Below are 15,263 nucleotides of genomic sequence, written 5' to 3'. Positions count from 1 at the left end.
TCCATGCCAGAAGTTGCCTCGAGCAAGGTTAGCGTTCTCTCTCTTCGTACTGCACTGTACTTGTGGTTTTTTTAAAAAAATACATATGGTTCAGAACAGATTAACCGCAATTACATTGAACCTTATGGGAAAATTTGATTCGGGATCCGACCAAAATTGGTTGGCGACCAAATTCGGAGGGGTCAGAACGGATTAACTGTATTTGCATTGAACCTTATGGGAAAATTTGATTCAGGTCGCGACCAATTCGGGTCGTGACCAGAGTTGCGGAACGAATTAAGTTCGTGACCCGAGGTACCACTCTATTTGCATTTCAAAGTGAAAGAGACCAGAGACACATACATCATTTGAGCTTCAGGAATATAATTCTTGACAATTGTTTTTAAATATTCTTTATCCCAACAACTTCCAAGTATCACAACCTATATATATATATATACACACATACATACATACACATACATACACACACACACACACACACACACACACATACATACATACAGTGGGGCAAAAAAGTATTTAGTCAGCCACCAATTGTGCAAGTTCTCCCACTTAAAAAGATGAGAGAGGCCTGTAATTTTCATCATAGGTATACCTCAACTATGAGAGACAAAATGGGGGGAAAATCCAGAAAATCACATTGTCTGATTTTTAAAGAATTTATTTGCAAATCATGGTGGAAAATAAGTATTTGGTCAATATCAAAAGTTCATCTCATTATTTTGTTATATATCCTTTGTTGGCAATGACAGAGGTCAAACGTTTTCTGTAAGTCTTCACAAGGTTTTCACACACTATTGCTGGTATTTTGGCCCATTCTTCCATGCAGATCTCCTCTAGAGCAGTGATGTTTTGGGGCTGTCGCTGGGCAACACGGACTTTCAACTCCCTCCAAAGGTTTTCCATGGGGTTGAGATCTGGAGACTGGCTAGGCCACTCCAGGACCTTGAAATGCTTCTTACGAAGCCACTCCTTCGTTGCCCGGGCGGTGTGTTTGGGATCATTGTCATGCTGAAAGACCCAGCCACATTTCATCTTCAATGCCCTTGCTGATGGAAGGAGGTGTTCACTCAAAATCTCACGATACATAGCCCCATTCATTCTTTCCTTTTCACGCATCAGTCGTCCTGGTCCCTTTGCAGAAAAACAGCCCCAAAGCATGATGTTTCCACCCCCATGCTTCACAGTAGGTATGGTGTTCTTTGGATGCAACTCAGCATTCTCTCTCCTCCAAACACAACGAGTTGAGTTTAGACCAAAACGTTCTACTTTGGTTTCATCTGACCATATGACATTCTCCCAATCCTCTTCTGGATCATCCAACTGCTCTCTAGCAAACTTCAGACAGGCCCGGACATGTACTGGCTTAAGCAGGGGGACACGTCTGGCACTGCAGATTTGAGTCCCTGGCGGCATAGTGTGTTACTGATGGTACCCTTTGTTACTTTGGTCCCAGCTCTCTGCAGGTCATTCACTAGGTCCCCCCGTATGGTTCTGGGATTTTTGCTCACCGTTCTTGTGATCATTTTGACCCCACGGGGTGAGATCTTGCATGGAGCCCCAGATCGAGGGAGATTATCAGTGGTCTTGTATGTCTTCCATTTTCTAATTATTGTTCCCACAGTTGATTTCTTCACACCAAGCTGCTTGCCTATTGCAGATTCAGTCTTCCCAGCCTGGTGCAGGTCTACAATTTTGTTTCTGGTGTCCTTTGACAGCTCTTTGGTCTTGGCCATAGTTGAGTTTGGAGTGTGACTGTTTGAGGTTGTGGACAGGTGTCTTTTGTACTGATAACAAGGTCAAACAGGTGCCATTACTACAGGTAACGAGTGGAGGACAGAGGAGCCTCTTAAAGAAGTAGTTACAGGTCTGTGAGAGCCAGACATCTTGCTTGTTTGTAGGTGACCAAATACTTATTTTCCACCATGATTTGCAAATAAATTCTTTAAAAATCAGACAATGTGATTTTCTGGATTTTCCCCCCCATTTTGTCTCTCATAGTTGAGGTATACCTATGATGAAAATTACAGGCCTCTCTCATCTTTTTAAGTGGGAGAACTTGCACAATTGGTGGCTGACTAAATACTTTTTTGCCCCACTGTATATATATTTAAAACCATCTTCCAGAATGTTTTTAATGGATGTATTGTCATCAGTCCTGAACGCTTTAGCTTGTATGAAACAATAAGTATAAAGAAGAAATATAATTAACTAATATAGAATAATTATATTAATTCTGGTTCAGGGGGAACCTATGAAGAAAAAAGATAAATAAAATAAATAAAACCTATAAAGAAATTACAATAAAATCTTGGTTGGGCTAAGAGGATTGTTCTGGGCTGAAGCACATGAAATCAGCTGTCATATAACTACCTTATTATTTTTTCCTATAGCAACAGCCTCCATGCAGCATTACATGCATGTAAACTACATGCTTATCATGTAGTTTATGGGATTTTATCTATTCTGTTTTAAACCTCCCAAGGAAACCCCATAAGCTACATGACAAGTTTTGACATGTTGTTCCTTGGGGGCCATAAGCATGGCCACCTGTATAGATCCATGTCCCTCCTTGCTGCTTAAGGCCACCCAAGAGACTATGTGTGGTTAGGTCCAAATGATGGTGCATTCATCTTTGAGTGAAAAGGTGTTTCTACTTGCACTTAAGGAGGCAGTAGTCCATCTGTCCCCTCTTCAAGAAATCACCCCTGGACCCAATGGTGCTACATAATATCTGACCTGTCTCCACCAACCCACCCCTTTTGGGGGAAGAGAAGGTGATTGGCCTGCAGCTTCAGAGGGACCTGGAAGAAGTAGATTATCTGGACCCCTTCCAGTCAGATTTCAGGCCTGGGCATAGTACTGGGACAGCACTGATCACGGAGTTGATCTGTGGCAGGATCAGGATGGACTTTGATATCATCTATCATGGGATCCTTCTGGACTTGCACCGAGGGTTGGGAGAGGAGAGCAGGGTGTTGTAATGGTTCTCTTCCTCCTTCAAAACTGGTTCCAGTTGATGCTGGTGGAAAGCCAACAGGCCCTAGCTTTGTTGGCTGTCTCAAGGCTCAATTCTCTCCTCACTCCTATTTAATATCTACATGAAGATGCTGGGTGAAGTTAATGTTGGTTTGGGTTTACGTATCATCAGTACACTGATGACACCCAGTTATACATCTCAACTCTAAGCCAGCCAAGCAATACCATCAAGTTTCTATTTCAGTGTCTGGAGGCTGGATGGGGAGAAACAGGCTTAGTTCAAGCCTAGCAAGGTTACACAGCTATGGATTTTGGGCTACTTGGATATGAAAACCTTCCAGTGTTGCTTCTGGATGAGGTTGCACTGCCCCAGACAGAATCAGTGAACAATTTGAGCCCCTCCTTGATTCCTGGCTTCTGCTCGAAGAGCAAATGGTAGCTGTGGTTAGGAGGTCCTTTGCATAAATCCATCATGTATGCCAGTTACATCAATCCCAGGATCAGGAGGCTTACTCACAGTTGCTCACACCTTGGTCACCTCTTCTCTGGATTTCTGCAATGACTTTCATATGTGGCTGTTCTTGAAGACTACTTAGAAGCTACAGATGTTCCAGAATACACTGGCATGAGTAGTTATGGGTGGATCAGCTATCAGTTACTGGTGTGCTTCTAAGTATAATTCAAGATGCTGGTGATCACCTATAAAACCGATCATGACTTGGGACTAGCTATTCTTTAGACCACCTGTCTCCAATTACCTGTTCCCATCTGTTAAGATCTGATAGGATTGGTATGCTCTGGGTCCTACTTAAAGCAGCCTCATTTTATGGGACCCAGGAGCTGTGCCTTCTCTGTCACCATGCCTACCCTCTATGGAAGAGCATTCCCTGAAAGATCTGGATCATCTCAACTGACTTTTGAAAGACTTGAAGACCAGGCTGTTCTCCCAGGGACTGGGCCATGAGGCCATGTTGACCCATTTTAATGTACAAATTCCTGTGGAACAATACAGTTTTATTTCTTTGGTTAACAGTTTGCTGTTGTTAGCTTTTTGTTAAGATGTCACATGATGAGTTGAAATTGAAATAAATAAATAAATAAAATGTAGGTAACTTGTCAAGTATATAAGACATGAGTTTTTTTTGTTTTTTTTTTAAATACACTCCCATAAGAACAATTTTCCACTTTGAGACTGGGAGTATTACCACCTATCCTAATATTTTGGAATGCCTAATATATGCAACTGACTACAAATGAAACACATATGATGCAAATTCAGTTTTAGAGTGTTTCAATATGAATATAAACTCATGAATAGTAATCATATTGAACTTTCTGACAAGCTGAATTTTAGAATATGGATGGTTTGCAACTGTAAAACAAGAATATATTAAACACCCACACTTCTAAGTAACTTTCAGATGGCTTGGTCATTTATAACATATTGTCACCTTTAGTGTTTCCAGTTCGTTTTCCAGCTGCTTAGCTGCTTTCTCACTATATTCTCTAAGTTTGCGCTCTTTTGATACTTCTGCTAGTGCATCATCAAGTTGTGTTTCTAGCTATAAAAAGAAAAATAGGTCTAATTATAGAAACGACTTGAGCTTAGCCATTATTAATTCTCAAACATCAAGAGGAACTAGCTGCTATACAAAATACTCAAAATAGGATGAAGTCCAAATAAAAAACAAACAGCAAGACTTACAGAAAAAAGAGAATAGAGTGTAAAAACAGATCAGTATAATCAGATATCCTCATAATTTATTTCTGGAACTTCAAAAAATATGCTCTGTCATGTCTTATTTTCATTTTTGTGGTTTCTACCATGTCCTAACCATTTCACTGAAATCTAGGTTAGAGTATTTTTATAGCCAATTTATGCCACAAATAAGAGGCAGATTCTATTCTTATGTTTTGAAAATAAAGAAATGGTTTGAGATATGTAGAAAATATCAGATAAAGAATGGAAAACTATGGTATCTTTATGACTAAATAGAAATTCTAACAATAAAAGTGCCTTATTCCCCATTACAGAGATGTGAGGTGGGGTGGGATGAGGGAGGTTAACAGTAAAACTGTAATTCAGAAAACACTGCTATGAATATAGACATTACAATGGACTGCACCCATACAGCAGCTACTTCACATTTTCATTTTTCCATATAACCTTCCAAAGTAGAAGTTTTGAAAAGAACTTCACAAAAAAAATTAAACAGTTGGATATATCTGCAAACCAAGTCACACTAACTTTTCCAAGTATCAGTAGCAGTTAAAATCCATGATCCTCAAACACCCCGCTGAGCTACCTCTTTCCTTGCTTTTTCCAATTTACGCATTTCTTGTCTCACAGAGTCCGTTTTCTGCATGATGACTTCCACTTCTTCCTCTTTGTCACGGAGTTGTCGAGAGAGTTTCTGCTTGTGAGAACGCAAGTCTGCCATCCTTTCGTTCAGCTCCGAGAACTCCTGCATTGCTAGCTTTCTTTGTTGATGAGCATCCTTTAATTCTTTGGATTGTGTCTTTAATCTTTCAGATGCCTCAAGGAGTTGCTAGTGAAAGGAAAAGCCCAAACCAGTTTAAAAGCTATACTCTGAGCTCTAAGTTACATTAAGTTAACATCAAATAGCACCCTAGCAAAGTGTACAGAAGCATACTACAATTATACCCTGGCAATTTTGGGGGTGTGACTTTGCCTCTCCCTCCTATCCTCAGTGTATTAACAACATTTTGATAGAATGTTCATACTGGCTTTTAGTACATCACCAGTTTGATATACCCAATATATTATATACTTATTTTTAATTTTTCTTCTTCCTTTTTTATTTCCATCCTTTTTAAATCTGTTTCCCCTTTCTTCTCCTATCTTCTACTCATCCCGTTTATACACTGTACCCTAGCATCATTTGATTAATTCTCTCTTCCTTATCTTTCCTCCATTCTCACATCTTTCATTCTTTGTTCTATTTCCTTCTCTTCTTTTTCTCCTCCATCTTCAAAGAAAAAAAAAACAGTATAGACTGTTTTATTCTTCTGTGGTTGCTGCTTTCACTCTCCACTTGGATTTGGTGTGGATCCTTTTCTTCCCAGAAGCAGAAAAAGATCATAAATTGCAAGGTTTTGCTGCAATTCCTGGCAAAAGGACAATTGTTCCCATGAGCCATGGGATAAGAAAAAAGTAAAGACTTTACTGTTGGTGATCATCCATTCTCTAGAGATTACACAGGAGTTGAATAGCTGTTTAGCAGCTCCCCCTTTCTCACTGGGATTAAAAACAGGGAATATCTTAGGGTAGTTACATACATGGCTTTTTAGTTAGACTCTCGGCCTTCGTGAGATTCCTCTAGTTCAGGGATAGGCAACTATTTGTGACTTTGGGCAACAAGCGTGACTCTGTGATTGCATCTGTGCAGTTTTTTTATCTTAGTTAAGGAAATGGTTTGCCACTTCCTCCATCTAGGATGTGTTTTTGACTTCCAAGTCCAGCCTATAGCAATGGAATTCCCAAGTGGTATCCCATGCAAACACTACAATTAGTGGTGTGTCAAATATTTTGAGCCTGAAACATCCCATTCTGAACCCCATACATCCCATTTAGAATCTGAAACAGGCTGTTTCAGCCTCACCCAAAGCATTTAGACACTGTTCTGGTATTAGCAGAAATGTTCTGAGCTTGAAGTGACAGGTCTGGTTAGGTCAGAATAAAATTTTGAATTCAAAACATTTTGTATACCACTACATTAATTATGTAGTACAAGTTTTGCTTATGCAAAAATATATACAAGATATACATTCAGTTTAATCCACAATTGAAATGTAACTAACTTGGCTTTTATGTGGGGAAGAAAGCAGCAGAGGAAGTAACAGAAAGTTAATGAAATGTGGCAGCTGTTGTTCATGGATAAGAAACTATATTTATGGTTATGACACTATAGCATAAAATGTCCTATTGGCAACAGCAGGATACAGTATATCATCTTATGTAATGACAAATTCCTTATGGTGGTGGTGGTATTATAATATATACATAAAAAAACACACTTTAAATAAACCTTGCACCTCACTCCAATAGTTGGTGCATTATTAAGTAAATATGATGGAGCAGCTAAAGAAGTCTAGATTAGTAAGGCCTGGATCCTGATTACTCTTTATTCAGCCATGAAGGTTGCTGACTTAAATTATCCTGAAGAATACTGACATGTCTATTTTACAGACTTCCTATAATGATGAAATATATTAATCCCATGCTCTGGAGGAAAAGTAGATGGTATGAGTGAGACAAGCAACATATTTTAGTAATAACCATTCTTAAACTTATGTTGCTTGGGTGGCCAGGCCAGCTGTTTTACACCTCTATTTCCCAGCAACACATATCTCACTTCAATGAAGCATTTTCTACAATCAGTACCTTATGAAGATCTTCCTTCTCCTGCCTTAGTATCCTGCATTGCTTTTCAAGGCCTTTTAACTTGTGGGTGGAATCTTCATGTTCCTGTCGCAATGTCACTGCATCTTCAAGCTGCCGTTCTAACCTATTTGAATCTATGAACAGGGAAGTTTCTTTTCACAGATGATAGAGAAACAATTGCACTTTTCTTTCAGTTAAGGTGAACAATTGAAATCGGACAGTTCTTCCCTGTTATAACACACACTGGTAAAATCCCATTACCACCACTCTTTGACTTCCTATTGAACTATATGGAATATGTTTGACAAGGAAGAGGAAGGAAATAATCCCAGGCCAATGCATGGTACAGATGTTACAGGAAGCAACAAGGAATTAAGCTAAGCAATCCTTTCTTTCAACTTTATTGATTAGTCTTACAACCATATACAGGTGAAACTCGAAAAATTAGAATATTGTGCAAATGTTCATTTATGTCAGTAAGGCAACTCAAAAGGTGAAACCAATATATAAGATAGACGCATTACATGCAAAGCGAGATATGTCAAGCCTTACTTTGGTATAATTGTGATGATTATGGCGTACAGCTTATGAAAACCCCAAATTCACAATCTCAGAAAATTAGAATAGTGTGAAAAGGTTCAATATTCTAGGCTCAAAGTGTCCCACTCTAATCAGCTAATGAATCCATAACACCTGCAAAGGGTTCCTGAGCCTTTAAATGGTCTCTCAGGCTGGTTCAGTAGGAATCACAAGCATGGGAAAGACTGCTGACCTGACAGTTGTGCAGAAAACCATCATTGACACCCTCCATAAGGAGGGAAAGCCCCAAAAGGTAACTGCAAAAGAAGTTGGATGTTCCCAAAGTGCTGTATCAAAGCACATCAATAGAAGGTTATGTGGAAGGGAAAAGTGTGGTAGAAAAGGTGCACAAGCAGCAGGGATGACCGCAGCCTGGAGAGGATTGTCAAGAAAAGGCCATTCAAAAGTGTTGGGGACTTTCACAAGGAGTGGACTGAGGCTGGAGTTAGTGCATCAAAAGCCACCACACACAGACGGATCCTGGACATGGGCTTCAAATGTCGTATTCCTCTTGTCAAGCCGCTCCTGAACAACAAACAACGTCAGAAGCATCTTACCTGGGCTACAGAAAAAAAGAACTGGTCTGTTGCCCAGTGGTCCAAAGTCCTCTTTTCTGATGAGAGCAACTTTTGCATCTCATTTGGGAACCAAGGACCCAGAGTCTGGAGGAAGAATGGAGAGGCACACAATGCACAATGCTTGAAGTCCAGTGTGAAGTTTCCACAGTCTGTGTTGAACTGGGGAGCGATGTCATCTGCTGGTGTTGGTCCACTGTGCTTCATTAAGTCCAGGGTCAACGCAGCCATCTACCAGGAGGTTTTGGAGCACTTCATGCTTCCTTCCGCAGATGAGCTTTATGGGGATGCTGACTTCATTTTCCAGCAGGACTTGGCACCTGCCCACACTGGCAAAAGTACCAAAACCTGGTTCAATGGCCATGGGATTACTGTGCTTGATTGGCCAGCAAACTCGCCTGATCTGAACCCCATAGAGAATCTATGGGGCATTGCCAAGAGAAAGATGAGGGACATGGAACCGAACAATGCAGCGGAGCTGAAGGCCGCTATTGAAGCATCCTGGTCTTCCATAACACCTCAGCAGTGCCACAGGGTGATAGCATCCATGCCACGCTGCATTGCGGCAGTCATTGCTGCAAAAGGGGCCCAAACCAAGTACTGAGTACATATGCATGCTTATACTTTGCAGAGGTCCGATATTGTTCTATTTCCAATCCTTGTGCTATTGATGTCATGTAATATTCTAATTTTCTGAGATTGTGAATTTGGGGTTTTCATAAGCTGTACGCCATAATCATCACAATTATACCAAAGTAAGGCTTGACATATCTCGCTTCGCATGTAATGTGTCTATCTCATATACTGGTTTCACCTTTTGAGTTGCCTTACTGACATAAATGAACATTTGCACAATATTCTAATTTTTCGAGTTTCACCTGTAAACAAGAATAAGAAACATCAGCAAAGGTGAAACAAATATCTAATACACAAAATCCATGATACAATAAAATATTATAATAAGAAAATGGGATAGTACTAAATATAATACTACTATAAAATAATAATGTATCGCTAATATCATAAATCCAGATTCATATAAGACCATCACCCCTACATGGTACTCCAATCTGTTCTATATATCGGGCTCTCAACTGAGCTGCCTTGTCTACAAACCTGGCAGTCCTACTCACAATAAAGATATTTGTGCCCAAAAGAAAATAGGATAATCTGTGTTTGGAGTCCCAATGGACTGTTCTTTCCAACAGAGAGGACAAATAATTAAGCCTGAGTGAGTCATAAAGTTTACAGTCGAACAAAACATGGGCAATATCTTCTATGGCTGGGTCCCCACATACACATAGCCTCTCATCATAAGGCACGTGATGGAAATGACCATATTTGACCATGGAGTCCAGTAATTCAAATCTAGCTCTAGTGTAGGCCCTTCTTAGGTTTTGAGTTAGACTCACTGACAGATATTTTTCAGAATTAAAGGTAATTTTATTCTTAGCTAACCATTCCAATGACCCATTTTTAGCCAGTTCCTCCATGTCTGTTTGGGCACTGATATCCAGGGCTCGCTGTTTAAAAATATCCTTTGCCTGCGAGGTATTTATGAGTACCTGTTGGGTAGAAAGCCCATATTGTGAGATAACTTTAGTAAGATGTTTTAGCCAGGATATGGAGAGGTCCATACTTATTTGTTCCAACAGGCATAATTTGGGAAGCCTATCATAATCCATTAAATGGACTCTCTGCCAATAAGAAAAGACCTTAATTACTGACTGGCTCTGTATAGAATGGGTACCTGTTTCCGCTCTGATCGTGGGGGCTGACGTGTTCTTATCAACTCCCAATATATTTCTTAAAAAACGGGTCTGGACATGTTCAAGTGCAGCAGATTTTGCAAGGCCCCACACTTCCATGCCATAGGTCAACATTGGGACAATTTTTGCTCTAAATACTTTCAGTATAAGGGTCAGCGTGCCAGGATATTTATAATTATACAATTTAAGTAAACTTTTGGCATAGACCTCAGCCCTCCCTGCTGTCCTTCGAAAGTGGTTTTCCCAGGCTCCAGTATCAGTAAAAACCACTCCTAAATAGGTAAAAGAATTCACCTGTTCTATTGGCTCCCCCTTTATCGGCCAATTGTATTTCACTCTCTTTTTGAAGGTCCAATCCCTTCGTCATCTCTAGCTCAACTTAATCTTCCTGCCATCAGAGATTTAATCAAAAGTTTCTTTATATTCAAGCTTTTATGCTAACATGAACTGGAAACATTTAAAGATAAAAATAAGAAAGACTGAAGGGGAGGAAAACGACATAAAATCTTGTCTTATAGCTTTCTGTCATAATCACCATGGAAACTGGGGCCCTCCAATCTTTCTGAGTAACAAATACTTTAGGAATTTTGAAAATAGGTTGTGGGACATTTTGAAAATATGGCTACTGCTGGGGGGAGGGAGAAACTTAACTAGTTAGAAAGCATGGATTCATCAAAATGCTGCCTGGCATTCCCTCTACCTTATCATTCTACAGAATTCTTCTTACTACTCCTTCTCACATTTCTCCTTCCCTGAGGAGATGGAGACAATTTCTAATGAATTACTGGGCCACAGTTACTTCTCATTTTTATTCTCACGAAGGCTTATATTTAATCCGCAGTAGCAAGTGAAGATAATACTTAAGGTTGGGACTTTATTTGCAGCATTCCAGCTTCTTTTTTCCCATTTTTTTTAAACTGGGGGGAAAAAAAATCAGGTGGGCGAAGGAGTCTGGCAGGAGCCAAAAGTGAAGCTTCACAGATGAAGCTACCCCCACATTAGGGCCCTCAGGTTTATAATATGGTACACAGCTTGTCTATAAAGAAAAAATCCACTAGATAGATAGATAGATAGATAGATAGATAGATAGATAGATAGATAGATAGATAGATAGATAGATACACACACACACATACACACACACAAGTGCCTATATGGGTGTTATATATGCTATATGTTATATATAAATGTACTATATAAATAAATAAATATTATATATGCTATAGAATTGGTTTTTATTTCTTAAAAAAACCCTAGAAGTTCTAGAATATAAACTAAAAGGAAATTGATGAGTGTTGTTATTGTTATCCCACCTGTTTTTATATATTTTGGTCCTGCCTTCTATTTTCCCAGCAACAGCCCTGTGAGGTGGGTTGGACTGAGGGAAAGTGACTGGCCCAAAGTCACCCAGCTGGCTTTCATGCCTAAGGAAGGCCTAGAATTCAGTCTCTGGGTTTCTAGGCCAGCACCTTAACCACTACAACAAACTGGCTCTTCACAGGAAGCTTATTTGAAAAAAAATACGTATTTATACTTCATCTGCAAGTAGCTATGGAAAAAAATCAGTTATGACCCTTAAATTCAAATGATTATTTTCTAAAGTCTGGAGGATTAACAATTGGATTTTAATCAAAATTCACAACTAAGACTTTTTCAACAGAAGTGATCTACATTTAAAAAAAAGCATTTTACAAAATGAAAAAAATATTAGTAGGTCTCTGACTATTGATCTTGATACAATGACAGATTGATAAGCAGAGTAGAAGAAAGCACAGAAAATCCAGAATATTGTACTCATACGTATAGCATAAAACTCTAGTTTGCTATTACGCAAAGAACAACTTGTATAATACCAAGAGCCACATGCCTCTGATTTAATCTTTCTCCAATGGCTTGAGGACGGACTACTCTAAACTGCTTCACCTGCAGCCTATTTACAATCTCAGATCAATCGTAGATCCTGCTCAAAATATGTAATATATGAACTATTACATAGCATTTATTGTGTTATATTATTATGTGGGCCTTGCTCCAAGATGCATCTGAGACAAGTTCTAATTCTACAAACAATGAAAATTCACAAATAACCAGGAGCTGTCTGGTAGCACCTTTTCCAACTAACATATTTTATTAAAAGCCATAAACTCTTCTTCTTCTATATAGCTCAAATAAGGAAGTTTAGACCAATAATACAGATACCTAATTAACACTGCAGCTAACGAGCAATAGTAGATGTGAAGGTGGAGTTTATTTAAATAATCTGAACTAAGATTGAGAGTTCTCAGCACCATTAATGTAAGCAAGCCCATATTAAACCACTGGCCTCTCACATTACTTCTCCTTTTATGTAAATATCACAAAGAAGTAAAAGGTAGTACAGTTATGGAAAAGATTTTTTAAAAACATTAAGTCGCAAAAGGCATCATCTTGGGACTGGGGCCTACAGAAGGCATGGGCGTGAGATTAGGACTTCACTGGAATGAGCGAGGCTGAAATGTTTGGATCCTTTCCCTTCTTTGCATATTTGAAGAGGTAAAATTGGTGCCTTAAAAGCTTTGGAGAGGCTTAAAGCATTCATTCTGCCAAAAGACCCCTCAAAACAGCCTGCTATGGTTACCATAAGCATCTACAACATTTAAGGCAGCTATTTCCCTGGGATATCCTTGGAGTTACAACTTGCCCACCCTGATCTAAGCAAATTTTATCAAGCTACTTGCATTCTCACAAATGGAGAGAGAGAGTGTGTGTGTATGTGTATACACATACACACTTTTGTTTTTTAAAATGTAAATGCTACTTTATGTGGCAGCTGGTGCAAATACCCCAAACAGTACTTCAATGTAACTTTTCTCAAATTCACAATATGAGCCAACTGGATAGCCATATGAAAGAGCCCAAAGAAAAATGACTGAGTCTCACCTTTTACAGTGCACAGCACAGATTAGGACTTTATTGTTGGGTTTATTAATAGATGCCAAAACTTACCTGCTATTTTATTTTTCAAGCGTTCAATTTCCTCATTTAGCTTTTTTATTTCTTTATCCCTATTTGTGTTCACTGCTAGGCGAGCAGAACCATGAAGGGACTGAAGAGCCTGGGTGGACTCTTAAATTGAATGAAAAACATAATGTTTAGAAATGATAACATATTACATTACTCCACCACATAGAATATCAGAAGCCCAATGAAAAGGTATACCTTGCAACTTTCTACTCAGTTCCAGCTTCTCCTGTTCCAGTCTTCGTATTCTCCTCTCATATGCCTCTATTTGCAAACTATTCTCCAGGTCACGCTGAACATCCTCATCTTTGGTTATGCTACTGGACTGCATTACACTTTTTAGTGAGCCTCTATCAGAGAAACAGCTGAGACCCAAAATCATCAGTACACACATTAATTAACATGTTCAACCTTAAACAGCAACTTCCTGTTGGAAATTCAATAGAATCAGAAAGCAGTTCTTAAGTTTATATAACAGAAATATTTACCTACTGAGTGAGCTGGAAAGTAAACAGCAATCTGCTTTTTCTCACTCTAACCCCACATAGGAAGGCTTACTGGAAAGGAAGTAGCAGCAATAACTTCTATACCAATGGGACTGAAAGTAGAAGAATACAGTACAACTGCTCCCACTTGCTATTTTCTGTTTCACTTTTTAAGTGTATGGCATGCAACATTTCCCAGGAAATACAGGAGAAGGCTGCCTTTCTATGTGGGAGGGTATAGCATACACTTTTCATCGTAATCTCAGGTTTAACTCTCAAGAAAACCTGGAACATCTTTGAAAGACAGAACACAAAGCACTGGATCAGTGTTTCTCAACCTTGGCAACTTTAAGATATATGGACTTCAACTCCCAGAATTCTCCAGCCAGTCATGGTGGTTGGGGAATTCTGAAGCTGAAGACCACGTATCTTAAAGTTGCTAAGGTTGAGAAACACTGCACTGGATTAAGTCAGGCCAGTGATCTGATTCAAGTTCATATATTCAGCCTGCTAACATCATATGCAACTATGATAGCTTATCATAAAAACATTAAAAATGTTTTTCACCAATTCATATTCCTTTTGGCTTGTCAGAGAGCAACCATTTCCCTTAATATAGCAATGAAGACAAACATAAACTTAATATCTATAAGCAACTAACCATGTGGACAACTAATCTATCATTCTTCAGTAGGATACCTATCCATGAAGCTCACTGAGTAGCCTTGAGATAGTCATTAGCTCTTAACTGTTTGAGGACAACATTTGATGTGGACACACTAGGGACACTGCCCTAGGCTACACGAAGTGCAAGGAGATGAACCCCACAACAGATAATAACAAGTATCATGTGGGAAAAAACAATAAATAACAACTAATAAAGAATAAATAACTAACAAGTGTCATTTGGAAATCTAGATAAATAGTAGAAATAATAGTAGTAGTTTTATTTATGATGCACATAACTCGTATAACTCGCTGTGAGGCTGCAGCTCACAGATAATGGGTTCTCTTTGTAGTTAGGAGCCATTAATGGGGCATTTCAGAACATGCACTTGATATGAACTATTAAACATTTATATGTATTGCTTAGCTTTTTGTGTGTGTGTGTCCCATGGCATACATATAGAGCTATTACATAAAAAGAGCAAGAATAAACATCAGTGGAACTCATGTGCGCAAAAAAGAAAAGAGTGGGTTGGGTTTCCCCCTCCCCATTTTTGTCCCTGGTAAAGTACTATCTTTTTGCTAATGTAGCCATGCTGTCCTATGGTGGAATAACCATTGTGTTATATTCTATAACCTTAGAAACCAGCTGATGTGCTATATGAGCTTGGATTTTATGAATCCTAAGCTTAAATAGTAATACATATGTAAGTAACTACCCTGACTCCCATTTACCCTGCTATACTGCCTCTCCCTTTTATTTGATAGAAAAATACCTCTTTTTCCCATATTATTCTGTAAA

General features: G+C 39.0%; 1 protein-coding gene across 4 annotated transcripts in view; it reads right to left on the bottom strand.

Moving 5' to 3' along the window:
- Window positions 1–15,263, bottom strand: part of CDC42BPB (CDC42 binding protein kinase beta) — a 120,118-nt gene that overhangs the window by 47,353 nt on the left and 57,502 nt on the right. For all 4 annotated transcript variants that reach the window (XM_088149796.1, XM_015889125.3, XM_007434411.4 and 1 more), the window contains exons 10-14: window positions 13,509–13,675; window positions 13,296–13,415; window positions 7,388–7,521; window positions 5,289–5,531; window positions 4,434–4,544 (exon numbers count right to left, since the gene is read on the bottom strand). In XM_088149796.1, the coding sequence (XP_088005922.1) occupies window positions 4,434–4,544; window positions 5,289–5,531; window positions 7,388–7,521; window positions 13,296–13,415; window positions 13,509–13,675 (775 nt within the window). The remainder of the gene's footprint in view (window positions 1–4,433; window positions 4,545–5,288; window positions 5,532–7,387; window positions 7,522–13,295; window positions 13,416–13,508; window positions 13,676–15,263) is intronic.

The sequence above is a fragment of the Python bivittatus genome, unplaced genomic scaffold (assembly GCF_059951505.1).
Source record: "Python bivittatus isolate LINGU-HERP-01145 unplaced genomic scaffold, Pbiv_v1 ctg000580_np1212, whole genome shotgun sequence".
Taxonomy (NCBI): Eukaryota; Metazoa; Chordata; class Lepidosauria; order Squamata; family Pythonidae; genus Python; species Python bivittatus.
This window is presented reverse-complemented; position numbering and strand designations above follow the sequence as displayed.